The sequence below is a fragment of the Anabas testudineus genome, chromosome 6, assembly GCF_900324465.2.
Source record: "Anabas testudineus chromosome 6, fAnaTes1.2, whole genome shotgun sequence".
NCBI lineage: Eukaryota > Metazoa > Chordata > Actinopteri > Anabantiformes > Anabantidae > Anabas > Anabas testudineus.
The window spans coordinates 23468721-23494993 of record NC_046615.1 but is presented as its reverse complement, the minus strand read 5'-3'; the positions used below and the strand labels follow the sequence as shown (position 1 = coordinate 23494993).

Sequence of the window (26273 nt, the reverse complement as noted above, 5' to 3'; positions counted from 1 at the left end):
ATTGCTTAACCCACCTCCTCTCCATCACCTCCATCACCTCCCCATGCAGAGCTCTCCTGTCCTGCCTCCTCCCATCATATAAAGATGCTTCTCGCTGTTTAAGTGAGATAAAGGAACGGAGCAGAGGAAACTACAGTGCAGTACTACAGTATTTATACTACTACTAAGTACTAGTATTTTATGAAGGGGGGGGGGGGGGGGGTCTTTCTGTGTGGAACTTTTCTTTTTAATTATTTCAATAATAAAATCGTATTTTTTTTTTCCTCCCAGTTCTTCTCTTGGGGAACATTTGTCAAACATTTAGCCCCAAATCCCAGATGATTATTAGAATTACTGTCACTCTCCCACCTCCACTAGTCGCCCCCTAAAACTCATAAGGAGAGACGAACAGCGTGACCTTGGTGAGGTAGCGGCCCAGCAGCGTGTTGTGCTCCAGCTCGCTCATCTCCACCTCGGCCTCCAGCGTGGCAGGACCGTTGATGGGTGTCACCAGGAGCAGGGTCCCTGTTTGTCTGCCCGAGCGCTGCACACTGAAGTGGCCCCGTCCACGACCACCGGCCAGGCCGAAACGCAGGGTGTCGCCCAGCACACGGGCCGCCGACACCCGGAAGAGGACGCGGGGGGCAGACATGTTGGACACCACGGACAGGAAGTGGAAGGAGATGGAGTTTGGTGCCTGAGTGCACGGCTTGTCTCCCAGCATGCACGGGTTCCTCTCACAGCGTCTGGAGATGAGTCAAGAACAAAAACATTGAACAGAGAGTTTGACTGATCAAATCACTGATTCAGCAGTTTTTAAAGCAAACTTGCTGCTAATGTCAGATAACATCTACATACAGTCTGAACACAGGACACAGGTTGGTGTGAAGGTTGTTTCACGTCTGATCTGAGCGTTTGAACTATTTGAACCACAAATGAAGACGTTGACCTGATGATGGAGTTCACTTCTCCAACACTTTTATATTTAATTAGGAGCCACTGACGTCGTGGTGCTTTCAGGGACGTCTGCTGAGACATGAATGAACAAAAGTCCATTCAGTAGTTCTTAAGATGTTTCAGCGCGGACGTAAAAAGCTCAACAGGAAACTTTAAATTATTTCTGTTCACTCTTCTTTAACTTGGAGTAAATTACATTTCCGCCCCCCTCATATAAAACTGCTCTTGACCTCGTTAGCAACAGCTCGTTAGCAGAGCAGCATCGTGGGACATCGCTGCGGTCGGGTGGATGTCTGTGGTGCCTGGAATTCAAATTGATTTCTGCTTCCTCTTTGTTTCCTGTTGCTTCAACAACTCAACAAAAGCTGGTTCCATCTTTGAATCATTGTGGTTTGTGTGTTTACTTTCAAACAGTGTGAGATCAAATCCATAAATTACACAGCGGTCACATATTCAACGAAACCAAACAGTACAAGTACACAAACAGTACAAGAACACAAACAGTACAAGAACACAAACAGTACAAGAACACAAAGAGTACTCGATAACGCTCAAGACAAAAATACACGACCAGGTTTAAAAAGTATTGAAGTACAAACCTTTAAAACAGATTTGTTCCCAATAAATGTGCAGGAGGTTTGTTTTCAAACTTGAATCAGCATCTGGTGACGTTGCTGTGATGAACTGACTCCGAGGGCCTGAACTAGACCTGACCTGAATCTGAACTCTAACCCCCCACCCTCGCCCCACAGAGGCTGTGACCATGACACCATCCTCCCTACAGGACTGAAAGATGATCACTCAGCTGAAGGACTAAATCCAACCTCCACCACTAAACTCTCTCAGTTCCCGCCTGCTGCTATAAAGATGTTTCACGCCTGAAAACCCAGCAGAGCTTCTGAAGCCAAACCTCAGACCGACTTCCAGCCCAGTTACTGTCCGAGGAGGGACGCTAACTGACGGGTGGAGAAAGGAAGTGGGCGACACGGAGGTGAAACTCATTGTTTCCAAATCCTCGTCCCTGTCATTTACATTTTATCGGAGTCTTTGTGTTTGGGGGGAGAGGTTTCTGGTTTTCTCTCTGCTTTGTTTCCGTTCTTCTCCTTCATCCCTTCTCTGCTCGCTTTGTTTGTTTTAATTGTTCTCTTATGATTCCACTGTGGATTTGAATATAGTTAGTCTGTTAATTAACCAGCAAACAGGAGACTGACAAAGAACCACTAAATGTTTCAGTGTCGAGAGAAAGTTTCACGTCAGAACTCGGAGAAACTCTGATTCTGGTTCTGTAAACTGTCTGAGGGTCAAGTTCGAAGCTTTTATCCCAGTTTAAAATTTCTTAGCAACTTCAAGGTGAGAAAATTAATTGTTCAGAGTAACACGTGTCCAGTTTGATACTGGAACCTCAGTTATAACTCAGTTGTTCTCATGCTAAACTTTCCACAAGCCCTGACATGTTATTTATGTGCCCGTTTTTTTGACCTTTGACCTAGGCAGAGGCAGCTACTGGAGCTCAGACACGTCTGATAAGGTTTGTGAAGTAACTACGCTGCAGCTGCAGGAGCTGATCAGAATCTGCTGAAGGAGGATTTCCTCTCTTGTGCTCTTACGTTGGTGACGTCTTGATGTACGTGGCGTTTTTCATCTGAGGACACTCCACCGTCACACACTGGAAACCTCCGTTGGTGTTGACGCAGATCTGGTTCACTGTGCAGTTGTTCCTCTGGTTTTCACACTCGTTGACGTCTGAATAAAAAATAAGAGCACACGGTCAGCGCCACAGTAAGTCCAACCTCAACTGGATGACTTTTGAACTCTGACCTGTGCAGCTGCGGCCGTCCCTAGCGAGGTCATACCCAACTGGACAGAAGCAGTGGAAGCTGCCGGGAGTGTTTACACACTGATGGACGCAGAGACGCCCGGGCTGCCCGAGAGGAAACAGACGACACTCATCGATATCTGAAACACACACAGGACGGTTAGAGGTCGAGGGTCAACCAGACCCTCGTTTAGATGTCGATATTTACAGTTACCTGTGCAGATGTTGTTGTCACGGCCTGATATGGTGAAACCCACATCACAGGTGCAGCGGGTGGAGCCGAGAAAGTGAGTGCAGTGAGATGGTCGGACAGAGGCGGTGGGGGAGGAAGATGTGGGTGATGAGGAGGAGGGGGTAGAGGGTGAAGATGCTGAGGAGGAGGAGGAGGAGGAGGATGATGCTAACAGTGCAGCGGAGGCGGGGAAGGATGAGGAGGATGAAGAGGAGGAGGTGGAGGTGGAGGTGGAGGAAGATGGAGCAGCAGGAGTGAAGGAGGCCAGAGAGTTGTCAGAGCTGTTGAAGCCTGAAAAGAAAAGATGAAACCAACAGTTGAGCGAACAGAACTGGACTCAGCAGCTGCTGATCAACCAGCGCCGGATGTTTGTCGGACTCACGCCTGCACATCGGCTGCTGGCCGCTCCACTTCAGAGAGTCCAGACACACTCGGGTCCGTGGACCAATCAGCTCATAGCCGGGTTTGCACAGGAAGTGGATCTCGTGTCCGACGCCGAACACCCTGCCCAGTCTGCGGCCGTGAGCGGGGGCCTCGGGTTTGGGGCAGGATGCTGCGGAGCAGACAGACAGTTCATTGACCTCCTGAGCTGATGTCCCTCAAACTGCTGCGCTTCTTAATCGTCTTAATTAGAATATTAATTAATATGTATATTATAGAAGTGTGCTGCCAGAGGTTCGCATGTCATTACAAATGCTGGTCACATGGTGGCAGCAATGAGTAAAATATAGTTCTTCTACCAAGACACATGCCAGTTGCATGCTGGGTATTTCTTCCAGTTTTGGTGTGTTTGAGTCATGTTAGGAAAATGGCTGCTGATGTAGATGAGTTGTTAAATAAGACAGTCGCCTGTTAAAATGTGGAGCTGGACACTTTCAGGATATAATGTTCTAACAGGATGGTTTGATTTGAGGGGTCGTTCCTCACCGTTCTTGCCGGCCTTGAAGATCGCCATGGTGCTGTTATGCAGAGCACTGATCTTCTTCCTGAGCGAGCGGAGACCCTGCTGGTACGACGCCTCGTGCACCACCAGCATCTTCTCCACCTGTCGCAGCGAGTTCAGCAGGTCGTGAGTAGATGGACAATCCTGTAGAAGGGACACAGAGTCAGACGTTTGGTTTCATGAAGCTGTGGTTGGTTTCGAGGTTTTGTGACCAACAGAGAACCGGTTCCAGAAACCACAGAATCAAACATCTTGAAGTGAACGAATACTTTGTCTCACAGACACATAGAAACAGGCTCAACAGTGCATGTTGAAACTAAAAGTCTAATATTTCAGATGTCCACACACTTCCTCTTCTTCTTCTTCTTCTTCTTCTTCTTCTTCTTCTTCTTCTTCTTCTGTTTATTGGCAGCTCTCAAGCTGAATTCTGGGTCATCCAGAACGTTGACATGCTGCCTACATCACCAGTTTCAGGTATATTGTGAGGACAATACTTGTTCAGCACGATTACTACAAACCATTTAACATTACTGAACTGTGTACAGTGCAGTGAGAGAAGGGTTTGAATAACTCTGAATTACTCCAGACTCCAGTCTGCAGATGTGAGTTCTGTACTTGGAGGTTTTCACAGCTGTAACATCTGGGTGAACAGCGCTGACCTCACTGTGGCAGCTCCACATTAAACTGAACACGACATAATTGTGTTTATGAGGCGTCTCTCTGCCGTTTGTCACAGTCAGCGACTCGGTGAAGTCGAGTTCAACATGTTAAACTGCAGAGGTCACTATGAAAGTAGAAACCGTATTTCTGGTTTGTCCTAAAAACGACGTTTTGAATTCACCGTCAACAAACTGAGAGGAAGTTATAACTGAAGGTTTATAGCTCATAACTGGAATTTAATAATCTGGTTTAAAACAATTGACTTCCTGCTGCTTTCACATTAAAAGCCTCCATTACAAAGCCATTAACAAGCTAAATATGTGCTTATATATTTTAATATTTTCTTTTATCATAAGATATTTACAGTGTGCTGCAGCGCATGATAAACCAACAGCGGCCGATTTTATCTTCATGGTACAAAGAAAATCATTACTGAAGGAACAAAATCTTTCTTTTCACTGACCCATGCTCATAAAATACAGTTTGTCCTGTAACTAGTGAAGTGAAATCAGAACCATGGAGCATTTCAACTGTTCTAACTCACTGACAGAAGTTCTGTGTTCTTTAATCGACTACAGTTTACGATACCTGTTGTGTATTTAACTCATATTAGAACTTAAAGAAGAATTTCCTGGAAAAAAAAAAAAAAGAATAAAAACATAGTGAAAACACACATTTCAGAGTTTGTCACCATATGAGAATGAAACAAAATTCAAATGTAAAATCACAAATTAAATTTCCAGTACTTTGCGTGAGGATCAGATCATTTTTAAAACAAATACAACCTGAGTGGTTTAAAAACATCAACTTCAATACGAGAAAATAAAATGATTCAGTTAAATTCAACTTTTAAAACCTGTGTTTTCTTGTTTAAATATCGAGCCGAGTTATAAACAGTCCAACAAAAAGAGATTTTTCCTCCTCTGACCTTTGGAGTTCGACACACAGAGGAGAAGCTCTAACATACTCTGTCCTTTCACATGTTCTCACCTGAGCAGAGGAAACTGAGCTCTGAAGACACAGCATCAACACGACGACTCCAACAGCCTCCGTCCTGAACAGAAGCTCCATCGTCTTGCTGCTGATCGACACTCGTCTGTCTGTTGTTCAGCTCTCTGCGTCTGCAGCTCCTCCACCGCTGCACCAAAACCAAATGACCTCCTCTCCTCCTGCTTCTTTTCGAGGGCACTTGTCAGATTTCTCCTCGGCTCGCGGCCTCCCCTCCTCCACCTCCACCCTCCCACTCGGTTAGATATTTTGGAGGAGCTCCCACATCTGGAACACACTTTCACTTTTTCTGGATCCATCAGCATCCCCAGAAATAGATTCACAAATTATAAGGAGCAGTCAGCTGGCAGCAGCGTCTTTTAATCATCATCTGACTGTTTCACATTCAGGAATGTGGCTCCTGCTCCAATTGCAGCAGCTCCCACTTTATTTTAAACCTTAAACCTGTTGTGTTGCAGGATAATGTCCTGTGGCTCCTAAATGACAGGGCAGGGACCCCCCCACACTAGAAAAAAAGAGCTGCAGGGATCCAGGAGTAAAAGCTGGGGGGTGGGGGTGGGGGGGTTCCTAAAAGAACCCTGCAGCTGCTGCGAGTCCAAACTTGAACTGAAATAAACTCATATATGTGGCATGATAATGGCAGAGTATGAACAGTCACTGTAATCTCCTGTAGGAAGGTTCCAGCTCTCCTGGACATGACTCCTTGAATGTCCTTAGAAGTTTGTGGATTTGAGAAAAGCAAATAAACTTTGGGATTTTGACTCTGTAGATTCCTCCAGATGAGACGTTTAGATGTGAGTGAACTGTTCTGTGTTTAGTCCATGACGGTCAGCATCTTTTTAAAGATTCAGTTTTTAAGGACAACAAACATGAAAAGAACAACTGAAAGAACATCAACATGATCTTAAGACAGATTTTTACAAACACGTCGTCTCTCCCCCAAACGTATCAATCATCTCGAGCATCATTGGTTTAATTTCCCCAAAGGTTCATTCAAGATTCAAGATTCAAAAAACTTTATTGATCCCAGAGGGAAATTGTTTTGCCTCATTACCATAGTTCTCAAAACAGACAGAAAGAAAATGAACCACAACCAGGAAAGATCCAACACCGACATAAATACACAAACGTAAATATACAATAACATCAATACACAATAACATCAATACACAATAACATCAATACAGAAAAACTGTATATATACAGAATATGTAAAATAGATAAATGAAACTGGGTCAAAATATATAGATTCACAGCAAGTATATGACAGTTTAACTTCCCCCACACCTTACAGAGGGGGGAGGAATTGTACAGAAGGATGGTCACAGTTAGAAAGGATCTCCTGTGGCGCTGTGTGGAACATTTAATGTTAATAAATCTTTGGCTGAACGTGCTCCTCTGTCCAACCAACACACTGTGCAGTGGGTGGGAGGGGTTGTCCAGGACTGAGAGGAGTTTGTACAGCATCCTCCTTTCAGCCACAACATGTAGAGGGTCCAGCTCCACCCCCAGAACAGAGCCAGCCCTCCTGATCAGTTTGTTTAGTCTGTTAGTGTCTGCCACCTTCATGTTTCTGCCCCAGCAGACCACAGCATAAAAGATGACACTGGAACCACAGACTCATAAAACATCCGCAGCATGGTGCTGCAGACGTTGAAGGACCTGAGTCTCCTCAGGAAGTACATCCGGCTCTGAGCCTTCCTGTACAATGCTGATGAGTTTTTGGTCCAGTCCAGTTTGTTGTCCAAGTACACTCCCAGGTATTTGTACTCGGACACGACCTCCACCTCCTCCTCCTGTATAGAGAGAGGGATGACAGGACTCCCAGATTTCCTGCAGATGGTTGAGTCCACACCAGTCAACAAAACTGTCCACCACTCCACGGTACTCTGTGACATCTCCACCCCCAATACATTCTACAACTGCAGAGTCATCAGAGAACTTCTGAAGATGACAGGACTCTGAGTTGTACCTAAAGTCTGAGGTGTACAGGGTGAAGAGGAATGGAGACAGAACTGTCCCCTGTGGATCACCTGTGCTACAGACCACAGTGTCAGACATACAGTTCTGCAGGCGGACGTACTGTGGCCAGTTGGTGAGGTAGTCCATGATCCAGGAAATCAGGGGAGTGTTGACCTGCATGTTTTTTAATTTCTCTCCCAGCAGTGCAGGCCGGATGGTGTTGAATGCACTGGAGAAATCAAAGAACATGATCCTCACTAAGCCCCCAGGCTTGTCCAGGTGGGTGTAGGTGCGATGGAGGAGATGTATGATGGCGTCATCCACTCCAATATGGGGTTGATAAGCAAACTGGAGGGGATCAAGTGAGGGTTTGACCAGAGGTCGGAGGGACTCCAGGATCAGCCTCTCAAAAGCCTTCATGATGTGTGATGTCAGAGCCACTGGTCTGAAGTCATTGAGGGACGTGGCGTCTTATTCACTGGAACAAGGCACGACTTTTTCCACCCTAGAGGAACTCTCTCCAGATGCAGGCTGAGATTGAAGATGTGCTGGAGAACACCACATAGCTGAGGAGCACAGGCTTTCAGCACCCTTGGGCTGACTCCATCAGGACCTGCAGCCTTTGTGGGGTGAAGCCTGTGCAGCTCTCTTCTCACCTGCTCAGCTGAGATTGTTAGGGTGGTGGCTGAGTCGTGTGGGGGAGGGACTGAGGAGCAGGTAGTGAACTGAAGTGGGCTCAGTGGATCAGCCTGGAATCGATTGAAGAAATTATTCAATTCATTGGCTCAGTCCACAGTCCCCACAGTCTCCTGGCTGCTGGACTTGTAGCCAGTGATGGTCCTCATGCTCCTCCAAACCTCCCTGGTGTTGTTCTGTTGAAGGCTTTGTTCCAGTTTTTTAATTAAAGTCATTATTTAAGAAGAAATAGGAAAATCTGAAGGATTCACAAACGTTCAGGCTCATTATGTGAATGTTCACACACAAACACGGTACCTTTACCTGATTTAGTAAAAGAAACGAAAAGGTGAGCACAACACTGCTTGTTCCTGATTGGTCAGAACTGATGTCAATCAAAATCACTGTCAGTACAGAGAAATAAGCCTTTAAGATAATATAAGATAGTTCTGTACTTTAGTTGGAACCAGGCTCCCGGCTGCTGCTCTGTCCCAAGCAGATTTATATAAATGAATGATTTATGAATCCTAGCAGGATGTTTTGTGTGTGTGTGTGTGTGTGTGTGTGACTGTTGGTGCAGTGCCCCTGATCTCCACCAGGTGACGCTCCAGTCCTGCAGAAACAGCAGTAACATGCAGCAGATGTTTGAATCACAGAAACATTTCCTGAGCTGTATTTTGGAAAATGATTGTTTATGTAGGTGAAGTCACTGATTACAGTTTGAAGCTCTGATTCTTACTTCACCACATGAAAGTTCACTGATGTGACAACAAAGCTGATTCTCAGTTTCAGTCAAGCAGCTTGTGAGAGTCATGTTTGTTGGAGTTTGTGTTGTATGTAACACAGCATCACTCTGTACTCAGTCAATAGAAAACAGTATAGAAATGTTAATAAACTAAAACTAGAACTATGTTCTCAAGAATCAGTAGAACCATTATCAGACTATTTCAAAAATAAAATAATCTGTGTAATAAGAGAGAAACTAGAATCACTGAAGTTTACACACAGTGTGGTGTAGGGATAAACAAGAACGACTTTGACCTTTAACCTTTTATCATCACTGAGTCCAAAATGGTGTTTGTACCAAAAATGGAAGAAATTCTCTTAAGTGTTTTCTGGGATATTGTGTGAAAAGAAAGAATCATAGTGACGTAGTAACCGGGAGTTGAACCCTGTTCACAGCCTCATTGAAATGCATGCTGGGAGGCCGAGCGCTGACACAGGTTAACTCCAAGATAAATAAGGAAGCCCAGGAGACGCCGGCGCTCTCCTCATCATCGTATCTTAATTAGATAGGACAGCTTTAATTAAAATGAAATCATTTAATGGATTTTCTAATTAAAGCCGAGTTAGATGGCAGCTGGTTTGTCCGGGCCGGTGGAGCCTCTTCTCCCTCCGACTCATCAGAACAGAAACAGCTTTGACAAAAGATGCTAAATTCTGCAGTGTAGTTAAAATCCTGTTGAAAACAAGCAGCCAGCTTTATATGTATTTATTATAAATGACACATCACCACACACAACTTGTCCTTCAGTGTTTTTTCTTTATTTTTTATTATTTTCAAGACACTGAAATTATGACCGAGCAAATATGAAATGATGTCAACAAATGTGTTAAATACATAATAATATAATATGTTTTATCTTTTATTATATGAGGCTGTCGCCTCAAATGGTTTGTAGGATGCTGCAGGCTGATGGACAACTGCTGAAAATAAAAACCACATCCTGAGTTATCCTGATGTAGGAACAGTTTAAATGTACTATGACAATATAAAAAAACACTGAAGGGGGGGTGTAGTGTGTGTCATGACATGACTATCATCCACCAGGGGGCGTGGCAGGACAAATACTGAGAATCAGTGAAACTCAATGTGCAGGATAAATGAAGTATTACTGCCCTCCGTCTACCTTAGTTCCTTACTTCACCTCCCTCATATCTGTGCTTCACTCTCACTGCCTCTCCCCCTTTCCTACAGATTATTGGACCGACCCCCGTCCTCCACCCCCCTCAGTGGAGAGTTAGATGGTACGAGCCGCCGCCTGTGTGTGTGTGTGTGTGTGTCAGTGAGCAGGGATTCAGTCTCTCACACACACTGAGGCTTTATTCATCAGCTCCTCTTCTTCTTCTTGTCTAGTAATGACTCATTTCAGGAGTGACTGTCACCTAGACAGACGTAAGTACCACACACACACACACACACACACACACACACACACACACACACACACACACACACACACGCATTATAAGATCCTACAGAGATGGGCGTGTGTGTGTGTGTTGCATGCACATGTGATTTTAAGTTTTCATGTCTGTGATTTTACATAGGCAGCGTCAGCTTCATCTGATGAAATAAAACAAAATGAAAATGTGCAGCACAAACCTGCAGAGTGCACCTGTATAACCTGTATAATCTGTGTAACCTGTATAATCTGTATAATCTCTGTAACCTGTGTAACACCACATGACAATAGGGCAGAGTGTGTGTGTGTGTTTTTCTGCTTTTGTGCCTTTTGGGACCATGTTAAAAGTTTTGGAAAGTGGGGGCTGGATCTGAACGGAGCGGGAAGTTTGATGTGATAATCCTCATTTATTTAAAACGAACACAAACAGTTTTAACAAGGCTCCTTTAAAATGTGTTTTTTAGAGAAACACGTGCAGCACTACAGACAAGTGTGAAGGAGATGAGACTGATGTTAGAGCTGCACAGAGACGGGTCAAAGGAGAAAAGTACTTTCTGAGTAGAAATACAGTTGAATACATCACAGAACACGTCTTTGTGGTTCAGTGAAACGCTGCCGTGTTACTGTACAGGAGAATAAGAGGGACGCGGTGCAGCACGGTGCAGCACGGTGCAGCTGTTAGTTGATGATATTAATCCTTCATCAGTTCAGATCACCTGAGGGTTCAAGGTTAATGCTTCGTTTTAGGCTAAAGGTTAAAGGGCTTGGTAAGGATCCACACAAGTACGTGAAAAGATGTTTGTGTTGATCTATTGTGAAGTAAAATCAGTTAAAGGAACATGATCCACGCAGCGGCAACCATTCTTCACGTTTAATCACAGTAGATCGAAGAGACGTCGTCAGTCCTGAAGCTGCTAACATTCGGTTTCTGTTTCTCGTGTGATAACAAAGATAATGCTGCTGTTCAAGGAGGTAAAGTAGTTTTATCATTTGTCTTTATAGTTTGGATCCATAGTTTTTCCTAAACACACGCTCGACTGTCGCCATCTTCATTTGTGCAGAGAGAAAGTTGTGACCTCGCAAATGGACTAAACCAGATTATTTTTTAAATCTGACGAGCTGAAGAGTCTGAGGATTCAGGAAATCCTCCAGAATTTGGGTGAAACAGTCACGGTGACAGTGAGAGGCACAGGATGGAGCTGGTAGCAGCAAAGAACCAGAAGAGAGTGATGACATGTGGAGTCTTATGAGCTGAGTTAGAGATACAAGCTGCTCCTGACATGAGAGTTAGACATCAAGTAAAAAGTCGTGGTAAAATAAACTAAAGATGAGGATGAGGATGTGCGTCATATCTCAGAAACACCAGGTTAGTTAGTTTGGAATGGGTGAAATGTGACGTGATATTGATTTGTGATGGGAGGAAGCGTCTCCTCACAGGAGCACAGATCACTGACATGTTGGATTTGGATGAAGCAGCGATGCTCACACACCAGCACCAGCTTCATCCTCCAAGGTTCAAGGTTCTGTTCATTCAGCCACCAAATCGTTGAAATGTCAGCGCTCACGTCCTCGTCGTCCTTTGAAAACATTGGAGTTAGATTTTGTCAGAGTGGCTGAATGTGGCTGCTGCGATCAGCAGTGTGTGAAGAGGCGACTCTGAAACTCGATTCTATCATTTTACTGCTGGAACTTCTGAATGTAGCCGAGTGAGGGAAGAAATGAGCCACACTGGAGCTACTGTGGAACAACATGTCTAAAGGTTCCTCTGTTGTGAGGTTCACTAGAAATTCAGGAGTTCAGTTTTTATTTAATCGTTTATGTTGATTTATTTTAATGGTCATTTTGGAGGCTCCAAAGTAAATGAAGCATGTTGCCTGTTCTCTGTTTGTTGCTCAGTACATCAGTGGTTCATTTCTTTTGTCTGTGTCCGATGTTCCTCTCACCTCATAGAAAACTCTCTGATTTCTATGTTTCTACCGTCTTCTCATGTGTAATGCATTGAGGTGAGCAGCAAACAGAAGCATCATCTCCTCCATCTTTGGGGCTCATAGCGTCCATCTTTTGATCTTCACTCCAAATGTCTTCAGTGAACAGCAGAGACAAACAAACGATCTCCTTCAGACTGGACTGTATCTGTGCTACGTGTCGAACATGACTCCGTCTCACAGAGATTCAAATTCGGCTGATATGAGAATCACACTTTTGTCTCCTGATCAGCAGCTTTGAGCACTAAAAGTTTAAATTTTATTAAGACATGTTCACTGAAACGATTCTAACCTGAAACATTTTCCTTTAATGATGATGACAGGTTATTATTTTTCATTCTGATGATGTTGTTGTTTTTTTTAGTTAAACACTAATATGACTTCATCCACTTTAGTGTAATTTTACATGTGCTTCAAAATAATTCTCAGATTTTACATCTATCAGCATCAAACACGACACTTTCAACAGAAGTCGACTGCATCGATCTGTGTGAATGATATTTAATAATAATTAGAGTCAGTGTAAATGTGCACTAATCACATCTGCAGCTCAGCTTTACTCCTTCTCCTCCTCAAACAGTCTCCACTTCTCAGCATCGCTCAGTTTGGGTTGATCTCCCTGTGTTGTTGTCCAACTGGACATTTAGGAATTGGCATTTAGTGTTGTCATCTTTAATTCTGTCCAGTGAGTCAGATGATCCGTTACGTCGCGACTCACAAACATGTTGCACTGAGGATAAATAAAGTCACTGATCTGTCGTTGGTTAAAATTAACACTTAAATAGACTCTGAATATTTCAGAAGTTCAGTTTCTGTGCATCAAAACGAACTCTTCATCACAAACAGTCAGAAACAATGGGGAGAAGTCATCGTCCATCAGAACCCAGCAGCCGGACTCTGCTCTGGGTTTCCTGCCACACTTTGAAAACCAATAACCACGAGGGTGTGAAATTGTCCTGTCATCGCTCTCTTACTCCCCTCCTTTCTAATTTCTCTCTTCTCTGTCTCCTCCATCTTTCCCCACCTCCCTGTGAAGCTGATATGTCGTCCAAACAATGCAAAGCAATAAGCAGGCAAATAGCTGTAATCACTCAGTCCATGATTCACAATCACCCGTGCAGCTCACTGGGGGCTTTGCGGGGACCTGGCAGCCATATCGATCTCTGAAGGGGGGGAGACGATTAAAGGCACCCGGCAGTTAACAGATGGTGAGTGACGGCACTCATAAACCTCGCACTAAAAGACTAATGTCTTACAAGCTGCAGCCAGACTCGACCCTGCTGTGGGGGGAGAGGGGGCTGCACCGAGCTCTGATGGAGGTCCGGAGAGATGGACCACTCTCAGCTTTTAACTTCAGAATCAGAGGAAAGTGGGACAACCGACCTGTCACTAACGGCCAACCTGCAGCAGGTGAGAGCTGAGTTTAAAGAACAGACTCAACACAGTGAACGAGGCCTCGATGAAGATCCAGACCAAGTCAGCAGGTCTGACTGAACAGAGCTGTGGAGGAGGAGAGGACACTGAACTCAGTGATGGATCTTAAAGTCATTGAACATTAACATGAACCTTTGAGCGGCAGCAAATATCATCTTCTAGACAGAACGGTTCCCAAAATGACTAAAAGACTTCAGACTATTGTCCCTGTGATGACTGAGGACAGTCACTGTGTGTGTTTTACATATTCATGATTTAAATTATAACACACATCATGATCACCTACTTACATATCACTGCGGTCGTTTGTGAGCTTCTCTCTATATATGAATTATTTCAGGAAAAGTATGTTATCATCTGCACTGTGTCACCCTCAGTGCTTCCTGTTTTATTTTGAAATCCTTTGTTACTTCCTGTCTGTTCAGCTTGATTGGTTTCACCTATTTCAGGTTTTTCTGTCTTGGCCAATCGGCTCTTGTACTGTCTCTCTCATGCTCAGTAGCAGGTACGTTTGCTGTTGAAAAGAGTGAAGATACATCAACGTGAGAGGAAATGAACTCGCGTCTGACAGGTGGAGGCCAATTAGACTCTGAGGTTGCTCGTTAAAGCCTCCACCTGAACCCACTGGGTCTGTGTGCTTGTAGCCGTGAAGCATGTTTGGGACCATTTAGCCTGATGCTTTTAGTTTTGTGAGTTGTCTAAACCAGTTATTTCAGGACTGTGTGTGTGTGTGTGTGTGTGTCTGCTGTCCACCTCCATCACTGTCTCCCTCGGGTCTGGAGGTGCGATGCCCGGTGTCAGTGTCTAACCAGATCTGACGGTTTCCTTTTCAGGCGCTGGGATGAACAGTGAGCTGAGAGCTGGTCGAACCCCGACAGCCAAGAGAGGCAGCAGCAACATCACAGACAGGTGAGTTTCCACCTCGACGCTGTACATTCATGGTTCTTTTTTAAATTCATTTCACTTTTTAACACATGACCAGAAGGAACCAGGTTAGGGTTAACCCGAACCCTAAACATTTAATTTATATAAATAGGCCTAAACGAGTTTGTCCACATTTTAACGAGCCACGAACCAGAACCCTCAGGTACAGACGCTCTTTTCTACCTTCAGCTCTCAGTAGGATGAACTCAGAGAGAATAAGGTGATGAAACTTGAAAGATGAGAACAGAACAGAACCAAACAGAAAACACTACATGAAGGAGCATCTTCCCATTTGTTGAGCTGTTTTGCTCTTTGTGCTGCTGCACATACATGAGCCCTAATAGCAGCCCACACAGTCTGTGCACCGAACAGCTTCTGCTCTGCAACGGCTGTTGTGCAATTACAGCATGGCCCATTGTATTTTACAGGCACACAGAAAACTCATTTGCAGCTCATTTAGTGTTAATGTAGTGAGAGTAGCAGTGCAGCAGAAGTAGTCAGTGCTGCTGCTGTCGCTGAGTGACGGTCCAGCTGTCCCCGGCTTTAACCTCACTCTCTGTTTACATGGAAACTAAAGCCAAACCGGCCTCCAAATCCCAACGCCGCTGGACGGATTAAAGCCGGGGACGAACACGACTGCGCCGGCCAGAGCTGGGATTTGCAGCCAGGCAGTCGCACAGCCGGACCTGAAGGGACAGTGAGGATCTGTGGAGAGAACCAGTGGGAACAGTTCACTCTGCACGGACCAGCACCGCTTAGACCTTCACATAATTCACTTACTGCAGAACTGAGAGACAGCTGGCTGAAATGAGCTTTCATTTTTAGATGACCACCGTTGTGAGAAACTGAGGTCAAAGGTCAGAGTCCAGTCTGAGCTAAGGATGGTAGGATTTTATTCTTGTATGAATCTGCTGTGTCTGTTGTCACTAAAGCAAGAATTCATTGAACAGTCGCTGCTAAATTTGACAAATACGTAAACATTAAACTGAAAATACGAGTTGACGTTTTAGTCATTTGAAGAAGTGTTTCTACCTTTTGTTCTGCTGTGTTGGAACCTGTGGAGGCTGCAGAAAACGAAACACTGGGTGCTAATGCAGTCACGAGTGAACGGAGAGGGTCATTCTGATGTTTCATATAGACTTTTGTGGCCATGTTACAGAGTTAGAAGGTGAACGTATGTTAAACAGGGTCCAGTCTGCACAGTCTGAGTTTTTTTAAATGCTATACCGTTAATTTTCCTAAAGATGAAACCATAAAACAACAATAGATCCAGGTACAGGGCATCTGTGCAAAAGAAAAAGTAAAACTTCTCTCTCCAGTTTCTTCCTTTAAAGCCTGAAAATCTTTTCATATGTGAAAAACAATAGAACAGAACAGGAACATAATTACCAGACACTGTGACATCAACAGCCTCCATATTATCTGGGATGAACCGTAGGCTTTTATCCATATTTACATATAAATAATTAGGTTTTGTACTATACACAGAAGATAAATGGGCTCTCTCTGCTACGTACAGTAGGTTTCTCTGTACCTGTCAGTCCAGTTCTCTGCTGCAGGTGGATCAGCCTGTTTCCATTCACATGTGAATTTTGAGGCACGCTGCTGTGTTGGGTTGGGTGTTTCTGTTGTTAATATAAATGGGGCTCTGGTTATCAGACAGAAGCCAACATTTTAAAACACTTTAGTTCATTTTCATCTTAGTTACTGCTTAATTAACTCAGACTGTTTCTAAAACACATTTGACCTGCTCTTTGTACGGTACCTGAACGCCTCCTACGTAGACACAGAGCTGCCGCTGAACCTCACACACTAATTCTGCTCGATGCTGCTGTTTTCTTCATTTCATGTGCAAAATCAGAACTTCATGAGTAAAATATTCTGGTGTTTCATTCTAACACTTTCCCCAAGTGTGTGTGTGTGTGTGTGTGTGTGTGTGTGTGTGTGTGTGTGTGTGTGTGTTTTCCCGTCTGAACACACCAGCCTGTGCACCAGATGGGCTCGGCCTCCTTCTCTGTCTCGTAATCAAAACTAACGACACCAAACTTGTTCTGAGCAGCTGAGATAAAAACGTACAGGAGCTCAGCGAGCGTCAAACATTTATCAATGACACAAGTTTACATCTGCAAGCGAGAGGGAAGCCGCTCCATGTTGTTCCAGGTTTCATCAGAGTCGGCTGTTGATGGCTTTTAAAAGTTCACTTGAAGCGTCTCAAACTTTAACTGTTGGCAGCGTTTTACCTCCAGACACGGAGCAGCTCCATTAGTTTGCTTTGTCTCAGTAAGACTCCATCAGTTGTTTGTCTACATGTGTAGAAAATGTTTTCACCTATTTTAAAGAACTGCTGCTGTAGCATGTCGTGAGGAATCTCTGCAGCGTCTGGGACAAAAAGAAAAACGTTTCTGATGCTGCAGAAATGAACAGTTTTTCATTCTGGGAGTTGATTTTACTCTTTGATCTGAATGATGGGACACTTTAGTACCAGTTTGTTCTTAGGTCAGTGAACACATCAGCACATTACTAATATTTAGCCTTTTCTGTTTCACATCCTCTTTGTTATCTGGATATCAGAATAGATCTGTACCACATATCACAGTCTGTTTCTGTTATTTATATAAATGGGGCTCTGGTTTGTCCCTGAGCATCCGCTTCTTCATCTCTCAGGGTGAAGCCCTCCGAGAGCTTCTAGTCGCCCCGTACCTTTGAAATCAGGCGTCTCCCTGCAGACGTCCTTTCATGTTTTAAAGATTTGATTTTTAAAGCAGCCTCTGCATCTCTGTGCTTCAGTCTGACTCCGAGCTTCAGAAACAGACTCTGAGCCACACCTCAGCTGTGGGGGTGTGTTGCACTTGATCAGCATTTCACTGCACCGTGTTGTGAAGTTAAAAAGTGTTCAGAGAGGCTCCGTTTCCCCTCCAGTGTTACGGAGACGCCTTAAATCTTCCCCAGACTCTGCCATGTTTTAATAGTTTAGAGCGTCGTTAATCAGACGAGATAATCAGCAGCTGAGGCGTCTCTAGATGCTGAACCACACATTTTATATTTTATTTATCAGTTACTTATGTAGAGAAGGAGGAACGGCTCTGTTACCTTCTTGATCCCATCAGGAAGTTGTGGACAGTGCTGCTGGTAGACTGGGGATGACGTGCACATTAATTTAGATCGAATAGAATAAAAATACTCACGGTCTACAGTCAAACTGAAATAGACCGGTGTACAACAGTAATAATCCCAATCCTCTGACTCTGCAGCGTCATGTGTTTGTTTAGTCGGTGTCAGTGTGATCTCGGGTGTTGGATGATCTGTGTCGCAGAGTCCAGCAGCTGTTGGTTTAACATGACACCGTGTCCTGCTGAGCGCAGACACAAACACACACAGATTCACTGTCGGCTCATCATGCAGCTTGTCATCGTGGTTTCTCTCAATCCCTCCAGTATGATTGATGTCCAACGTGTCCTTCTACACGTCTCCCTCTCTCTTTCTTTACTGGTTCTGTAGGTGGATGTTTTTTCTTCCACGTTGCAGGTATCAGGGTTCTAATCAGCTTTTTACAAGGATCTATGTGTGTGACTAAACGCTGCAGAGAGGAAAAGACACAACAGCGAGTTGTATAAAAAGAAAAATCATTTCACTATGTCTCCTTGTATTTAACATTATTTCATCCAGTCACTGACTAATACTGACAAGTAGAAATGTAAAAACAAAGAAAACAGATTTCTCACTGAACTTCATTATTTAAGGTTCAATAAACAAACCAGACCAGTGCTGTGCTTTCTGTCACCAACTCATTCTCATTCTGCAGGTTTGCTGTGTGTTAATGTTCAGTCAAATACAGTCTACGGATCATTTTGACATTAGGACGACAGCGTGGTCATAATAACAGTGACGCCACGTGAATTAGAACGAGTTGTTACCACGGTCATGGATGAAACATGTGATCCTGAAGAACGGGCTGGTGTTGAGTCAGACGCTGTTGGGGTTTGATTCCTGTTTCCCACCAATAGTCAGTGTTTCTTCAACCTAACATGCTACTAGTTCTCCTGTGATTTCTGCAGCGTCCTGTTGTCTCACTTTTTCCACACACCACCCTTCAGCTAAATCAGAGAACATGTCTGACTCGATAATCTGCTGTCAGGTTCTATGTGTAAGAAGACAACACTGTCTGGACTTTATGTGAGAAGAGGTGGAGAGAGTTGGGCCTATTAACTAAAAACTAATCTTTGATAACAGTCATTCAATTCGTGAGCAATAATTTCCAGAGCTGTTCAGGTTTTATCATCTTTTTCTTTACAGGTGATGAATGTTTGACGCACGCTGTCTGAAATAGTTGTTTGACAAATAGAATTCAAATTGGATTTAGTAAACGGACACAAAGAAAAGTATTAGTAGATGATTATTATTATTATTGTTAAATATTTATTGTTGTTATGTCTGCACGCTGGTGATAGACAGGGCCGAGGGCATCATGTGTTCTGGTTCTATGTTCATCTGTGATACCTGAAGAACTCTCGGAGGGAATTCCTTCAAATTTAGTGCAACTGTCCAACTGGAGTCAACGCTGAACTGATTACTAGTGATGATTGTCTTGAACGTCATATGATGGAGTTTTAATACTCCTGAGTATCAGTACAACTACAAGTCCAACTATTGTTTGTCACATCTTCGTTGTCTTGTCTCAGAGACGAACAAACTTCACTGACACCCCGCTGCTCGGCATGCTGGGATGCCCGCGAGTTGTTTTTCACTGAATCCATATGAATCAGTGTTTAATTAACTGATGGTGGTGAGGGGAGGGCTCTTCCCCGGCTCCCAGCAGGCTTCACTCTGCACAGTTTTCACACTAATCTGTGGGTTTGTTGGAGGTGGACTCTCCGACTGTATAAACTGTGTTTTACCACCTCCAGATTAACCTCACATCAAGTGAGCGAGGAGGCAGACGCACAAAAAATCAAAGGAGAGTCTGAGGACAAGAGAGAAACGAGGGGAGAGAGGGGAGAGAGGGGGAGTGCACTGTGCAGAACACTGTAATTATGTCTTCTTGTCCCTCGATCGCCCTGCTGAGATGAGCGTTTAAAGAGATGAATCAGCGTTTCCTTTGAGCAGAAAAATAACAGCTCGATAAAGATACTGCACAAAAAAACAGGAAAACAAAGACCGGTTAACCCCACACACACACACACACACACTCACACACACACACACACACACACACACACACACACACACACACACACACACTCACACACACACACACACACTCACACACACACACACACACACACACACACACTCACACACACACACACACACCACACACACACACTCACACCACACACACTCACAACACACACACACACACACACACACACACACAGCCAGGTACAATATCTGCCTCTGCACACAGTACTTAAGTAAACGTACTTAGTCACTTTTGGCACACATCGTTTTTATAGGACACTTTTTATGAAAGACATCAATATTCATTAATATTTTATTATATTTTATAATTCATATATTCGTTTGTTCACCACAAACATCCTGAAGCGTCTGTTTTACTGAGAGAAGCTCGTTCCTCTTCACATCTTTAGAAAAGCTGGATTTAAATGACCTTGAACTTCAGACTTTGGTTGAGTTCTGTATTAAGTTCTTGTATCTGAGTTTTCCTGTTGTACCAACTCCAACCTGTGACATAAACCGTGCTCATGAGTCAGGAGCTGGCTAATTTCCGTGGCCGTGTGCCAGTTCACCCTCTACACTGACTGGCTGAGCTCACGGTGACCAGAGGTCACTGCCGAGCCACCGTACCTCCCGACTCGCCCTTTGGTCCGAGGAACATGGCTGAGCGGCTCATTGACCTCTTCCTCGCCACGCCACCGTACGCTGCCGCTGATTTATGACACTGCAGCCGGCAGCTGAGGGTGAGCTGTAAATCAGAATAAATGGATGTGACGGTGGAGTGGGTCTGTTTGAGGCACGTAGCTGTTGCAGCGAGGATGAAACCAATGGACTGTGGTGTCTCCTGCTGCCAGACACTCAGCAGGGGACACGTGGCTCCGTATGACACAAACTCACTGTTTGTTGTGCACGTGCTCGTGTTGGAGCTCTACACTTCTCAGTGGGTCTCCTGACATTTGCAGCTTCAGAGCCACGTTTTCCTCTCACACAAGATTCCTGCAGCCGAGACGACTCACGCTTTAGAAATGAGTAGCGAGACTTCTCATACAGGGACATTTGAACAGATCATTGATTTCTCACTTCCTCCTCTAATTCTAAATGTTTGTTCTTTACTGTACACAGTCGTTCTCTAATAACATCATTAGAGTCTGAGTCAGTACAGCACAGAGCAAATTAAGAAAGGGATCGTTAAGTACAATAGTCCTTTACAGCCAAATGATTCTATCTGATGCAGCAGTTAATACACGTTTTACACGTGTTGGCTGAAAATAATGAAGTAACAATAAAAAGGTCATAATGTACAGTAGGCAAAGGGAGAGTCTCGTCTCTTTAAAGCTTCTGGGCAGAAACATGTCGTTAGCAGCTAAGTGAAAGGAAAGGGAAGTAAAGTTGTTTTAGTTCAAGTCACTTTAACACAACTCGTGGTGAAGTTCGTTAAAACAGTTCTTTGAATTACTCTCACACACATTCACTCATCACTCAGTAGTTACTGTCTTTGTCTGTAAAATATTACGTCTCACATTTGAAGTAATTTATAAGTGATTTGATGTCGATCACCTTAGATCTGCTCATATATCTTTAGTCCAAGATGGGTCAATTCATGCTGCAGAGTACAGAGGACAAACCTCCACTAACACTCTCCTCCCAAATGCAGAATTTCTGTCACCTTTAATTAGATTAGATTTAAATTCAGCTCTTGAACCTGCAGAAATCCCCTCAGAAACCTGGATCTCCAAAATCTAATTAGCTCCTCGTGACCTGCGGCCGATCTGTCCTCGACCTCGGTGAAAGCTGCTGTCAGGTTTGTGGAAAATCCTGCTGACAGACTGACAGCAGCTTAACCTCCGTGGCAGAGGTGATGAAAAGTCCCTGAAATGATACAAAACACCTTTAAACCAGAAAGAAAAGGGGGAAGCTGCTGAATAAAGGCTTTCTGTGTTGAAGGTCAGACACTGATTGGACGGATTTTAATCAACAACCAGCTCCAGCTGTGATGTTTCCTATGAACCTGGTGAGATCATAGTTTTCTAAAGTTTATTCTGAATTTCTAGAATTCAGTTTGGTTTGTTTGGTGTGAAATGAAAAACAAATGAACTGATTTGTGAAATAGACTCTGAAGAATCAGGCTTCTTCTGACCTTTAACCTTTATTCACCAGATGTGACACTGGTGCTATTAGAAATAAACTTGAACATGTTGGACGCTAGAACATCTAAACTTCTCCTTGTCATCACCTTGTGCACGTTCATGGTCTCCAGAGGACGGGGTTAACCCCCACACTTTGTCTAGTTCCTTCTCTTTAAAGAACTGTGCAGACCGGACAAACCATCAAAACTACAAAATAAGCATCACACACAGTCTGACTTGTTGGTTGGGGTCAAACTTTAACCCCATAATCGAGTCAGGATTTATAGTATGTGTATATGTATAGAATACAAAACAACTATATTGCAGCTACACAAGCTCGTCTTTGTAGCTCGTGTTAACACGTGAAACTAAGATGTAAACAGAGTTTGTTCACATATAATAATAATAAATGGAGCTCAGAGAGAATGATTACTTTTAGTTAGGACAAATAAAGAAGGATTCAGTCTGCTGTGGCCTAGACTGAGGTTCCACATCTGTCTGCAGTGATGGAGCGACGAGTTCTGGATCTGTGCTATTTACCAACAGTAATAATCCTGGTTTAGTGACTCAGTTATTAATTGAATACTATTCATTTATTCTCTTTATTCTCTAACAGTCAGTAGGTTTTAAAAATACAGAAACTTTAAACATACACACTCCAACAACATTAAACATCTTCGCTGAATGAATTTGCTGCAGCCGCCTTCATCAGTGATGAGGAGGAATTCGAAGATTTAACGGTGAAGCTGTGTTAATGTTCCTAAACGCAGCTCAGTCCAGACGGGTCTATATAAAATCCACAACAGCCTAAAGGACATTTTTTACAGGAAGGGTGGCGACCTGAGAAGCTGGTGGTCTCTCCTGTCGTTAGAATCACAGAGAGCAAATAAAAGCTAATGACACAGATAAACCAGCAGTTTGAGCCATAAAAGACTTGTTCAGTGAGGTCCAGGCTCAGAGGAGCGAGTCTGTCCGGATCAATAATCGTGTTGAGAGATTTGCTCCTACACAGCTGCTCTCAGCTGGTTTCTGATCGATACTGTTGTTAAACGCTGATTAATACTGATCAGGTCTGATGAAGATGAACGATGGCAGCAGCAGCAGCGATGATGCAGCTTCTTACAAAACCATGGGAGGACATGAATCTGGCATCGACTCAGCTGTTCTGTCTCTCTCCCGTCTCCTCTTTATTAGTCTGAGGCCTCTGTGTGTTAAATATTTCCTCTTTGTCCTCGGTGGATAAGTAGAGTGGACTAATTCAGTGAGACGTCTGTTTCTGTCACTGCTGCTGAGACGGGATTTTAAACTTATGGTGGCACCAACAATAAGTTGGAGAAAAGGACGGAGCTGATTCTCTCTAAACGTGTATTTTTATTTTTCAGTGGTAACAAATTAAACTCTGAACCTACAGTTCAGCACGGGAGGCGTTCAGGAACCATGCAGAGCATAGGCCATTTGTGTGTTGGCATCAGTCAGAGCATCTCCTGCTGTTTCTAACCTTCATCTCTCCTCCTCCCCTCAGATCTGACTATGAGATGGAGTTTGACCGATACCCTGGCGACCACTATAACAGGTACACGACACACGTATGACACATCTTTCATGTCCAGGGAACCCACTCGCTCTACTTTGTCTTTAATACAGAACATTCTGGAAGTCGACACAAACCAGAGACAGAGTCTGAGTAAATATTCATACAAACTGAACTGATGTCTTGGTTCTGATTCCACAGACAGACGCTCTGTCCGACCTCAAGTGTCTTCTGAACCTTTCAGTGCTTCACAGCCTCTAAAATGTGCTGAACGCTCTGAGTGACTCAGACTGAACATTTTCAGCTGAGAGGAGGAAATTGGTCACCTTCTGAGAACATGAACGATCTCGACTCTCCATTTGTTTCTGGCGCACAGCGACACACTGATTTCCTGTGCCACGGCAGCGTTTGCCAGATTCTGAAGTTAGGAAACGGTCCGCCTCTCTCTGAGAGCTGTTTGCAGCTCCAGGAAATGATGAAAACTGAGAGTGGATCCCAGTTTGACCTTGTTGTGTTCAGCTTTCAGCCAGTTGAAGAGCCATTTTGTGAGAATGAGTGCAGCTGTTTGCTTCGCCTCTGCCCTCCATCTATCCTCAGTTTAGATGATTCTGTTCTGCACACAGATAAAAACACAAGAGAACAGATTCACACACAGCAACAAAACACAGTTCATCACACAGAGGGAGGGAGCTGGAAAGATTAAAATCACTCTGGGATTTATAGAAACAGAAGGAATTGTGTTAGAGAATAATCACAAAGAGGGAGAGATAAAAAAAGAAGAAGAGAGAAGGACAGAGAAGAGTTGATGACACGGAGCCAAAGACACATCACATCACATCAGAGTGCAAAGAAAGAAATATTCTGTTCATTAAATTCAAGAAGACAATATAAAAAATCAGGGCTGGGGGGGGGGGGGGCACCTACAGGACAAAATCCTGTCAGACCTGATATTTTTATATTTTAAATTTTGAATCATTTCCAGTTCATATTTTTATTTCAAACAGTTTAAAAAGCAGCTTTTCTTTGTAATAACAGTTTTTATTCCGACTCTTTATGAAGACTTTATTAATGTGAACAGACTTTGTTCTGAAGTGAATCCTTTTTATATGAAGCCAGGAGGTGGAAGAAACATAGAAAATCAAAAATCCTGTAAAAACTGACACAGCTTGATCTTCTGACGAATGTTAAATAATAATTGTATTGAATTCCCCTCATGTAGTTTAGTTTGTTGGTTCCCCTGAATTTCACAAGAACGTTGTCGTAACTCAAAGTTAATGTCTGTACTGACGCTTCGCCCAGATAATTAATTCTGTACAGATTCTAAAGTGCATTAGAAATATCATGAGCATATAATGAACTCAATGAATACATCACAGAATAGAGGAAAAAGGAAGAAATGGTGAAGTGTTCAATAATTAATAATTAAAACAGTTTTAACAGAAGTGTGTGAATAGAAAAAAACTGTAAAGAAAGAAACAAACAATAGAACGAGCATTAAATTAAAATGACCCTAATGAAGCAGAGGAAGTCGTGGAGAAGGAAGAGTGTGTGTGTGTGTGTGTGTGTGTCTGTGTGTGTGTGTGTGTGTGTGTGTCTGTGTGTCTGTGTGTGTGTCTGTGTGTGTGTCTGTGTGTGTGTCTGTGTGTGTGTGTGTCTGTCTGTGTGTCTGTGTGTCTGTGTGTGTGTGTGTGTGTGTGTCTGTGTGTGTGTCTGTGTGTGTGTCTGTGTGTGTGTGTGTCTGTGTGTGTGTGTGTGTGTGTGTCTAAGTAAACATTTTAATTTAATTACATTCAATTAAAGTTTCCCTGATGCAGAAAATGGGGAAAGTCTGTGTTTTGTTTCAATGAGTTTTTAGTTTGTTTTGTTAATTCTAATTTTTTTTTTATTTAACTTCTTTTATTTTCTCAGTTTCTCTGTATTAATACAACATTCAGAGGAAACAGTAAAACAAAGGGAGAGAAGCTGTGTTGAAACCTGCAGCTGGTTTTAATTTAGTCTCTTCTGGGTTTTAATCTTGAACTAAATCCTGTTCTCTTGGTTCAGACTCATGTCACCAACCTTTAGAGTGACGCTTCTTTACTTTTGTAGTAGTTTTTTTTTTTCATGTCTAATTCTCAGTGGATTATTGATGAATTTAGTTCATAAACCAGTTTCTACTGAGAAGTGTTGACGGCAGACGAGAAAAACAGAATGTTACTGTAGGGAAGTCACCCAGAAGTTCCCTCCACAAAAAGCCATAAAGCCGGTGGGATTTCTCCAGTGGGTTTTGGATTATTGCAGGAAATAAACAAAGGTTGACAGTTTTGTTCAGTGAGATAATCTTCTTATGATTTTTGATGCCCAAACGGGGTCATCGAAGGGTCAAAGCTATCAACATATGACATCACTCCTACCTACATTTGATTTAGAACTTAACTCTTCTACAAAAGCTTTTTCTCTGAGTGTGTTCAGCTCGAAACTGTATGAAATCCAACTGACACTGACACGATGCCCTGCAGCCGGCTAAATAAACCACTATCCAAAGGTGGAGGAGAGTTCAGATTACTCATCTGCTGCGTCTAGACATGGATTTCTTTAGTGCAGGTCAACTCAGTCTGTTCACTGCTAAAACACTGGACGTATGAAAAGTAAAGAATTATTTAACTCAAAAATACTCGTGAACATGTTTCGACATAATTAA

At 43.4% G+C, this 26273-nt stretch overlaps 2 protein-coding genes across 2 annotated transcripts in view; one reads left to right on the top strand and one right to left on the bottom strand.

The window, feature by feature from the left end:
* Positions 1-283: 283 nt before the first annotated feature.
* LOC113165436 (fibulin-7) lies at positions 284-5658 on the bottom strand. The gene is made up of 7 exons (XM_026364893.1): positions 5578-5658; positions 3921-4071; positions 3367-3537; positions 2967-3275; positions 2755-2892; positions 2544-2679; positions 284-725 (listed from the first exon to the last, which is right to left on the bottom strand). The coding sequence occupies exons 1-7, from the start codon at positions 5656-5658 to the stop codon at positions 365-367; spliced, it is 1347 nt and encodes a 448-aa protein (XP_026220678.1). The 3' UTR covers positions 284-364.
* A 4476-nt stretch (positions 5659-10134) lies between these two features.
* LOC113165437 (serine/arginine repetitive matrix protein 2-like) overlaps positions 10135-26273 on the top strand; it is a 33412-nt gene continuing 17273 nt past the window's right edge. Inside the window, exons 1-4 of the mRNA XM_026364894.1 lie at positions 10135-10260; positions 10370-10408; positions 14671-14746; positions 23585-23635. Coding sequence (XP_026220679.1) covers positions 10372-10408; positions 14671-14746; positions 23585-23635 — 164 coding nt within the window. The 5' untranslated portion in view covers positions 10135-10260; positions 10370-10371. The remainder of the gene's footprint in view (positions 10261-10369; positions 10409-14670; positions 14747-23584; positions 23636-26273) is intronic.

What these genes read in the sequence shown, in the direction of transcription:
- LOC113165436 (XM_026364893.1), bottom strand. Translation starts at nt 5,658, where the DNA reads ATGGAGCTTCTGTTCAGGACGGAGGCTGTTGGAGTCGTCGTGTTGATG. An exon ending in CATGGCGATCTTCAAGGCCG is followed by an intron (nt 3,538 to 3,920) that starts GCAAGAACGGTG and finishes TCTGCTCCGCAG; the next exon opens with CATCCTGCCCCAAACCCGAG. An exon ending in GGACGGCCGCAGCTGCACAG is followed by an intron (nt 2,680 to 2,754) that starts GTCAGAGTTCAA and finishes TTTTTTATTCAG; the next exon opens with ACGTCAACGAGTGTGAAAAC.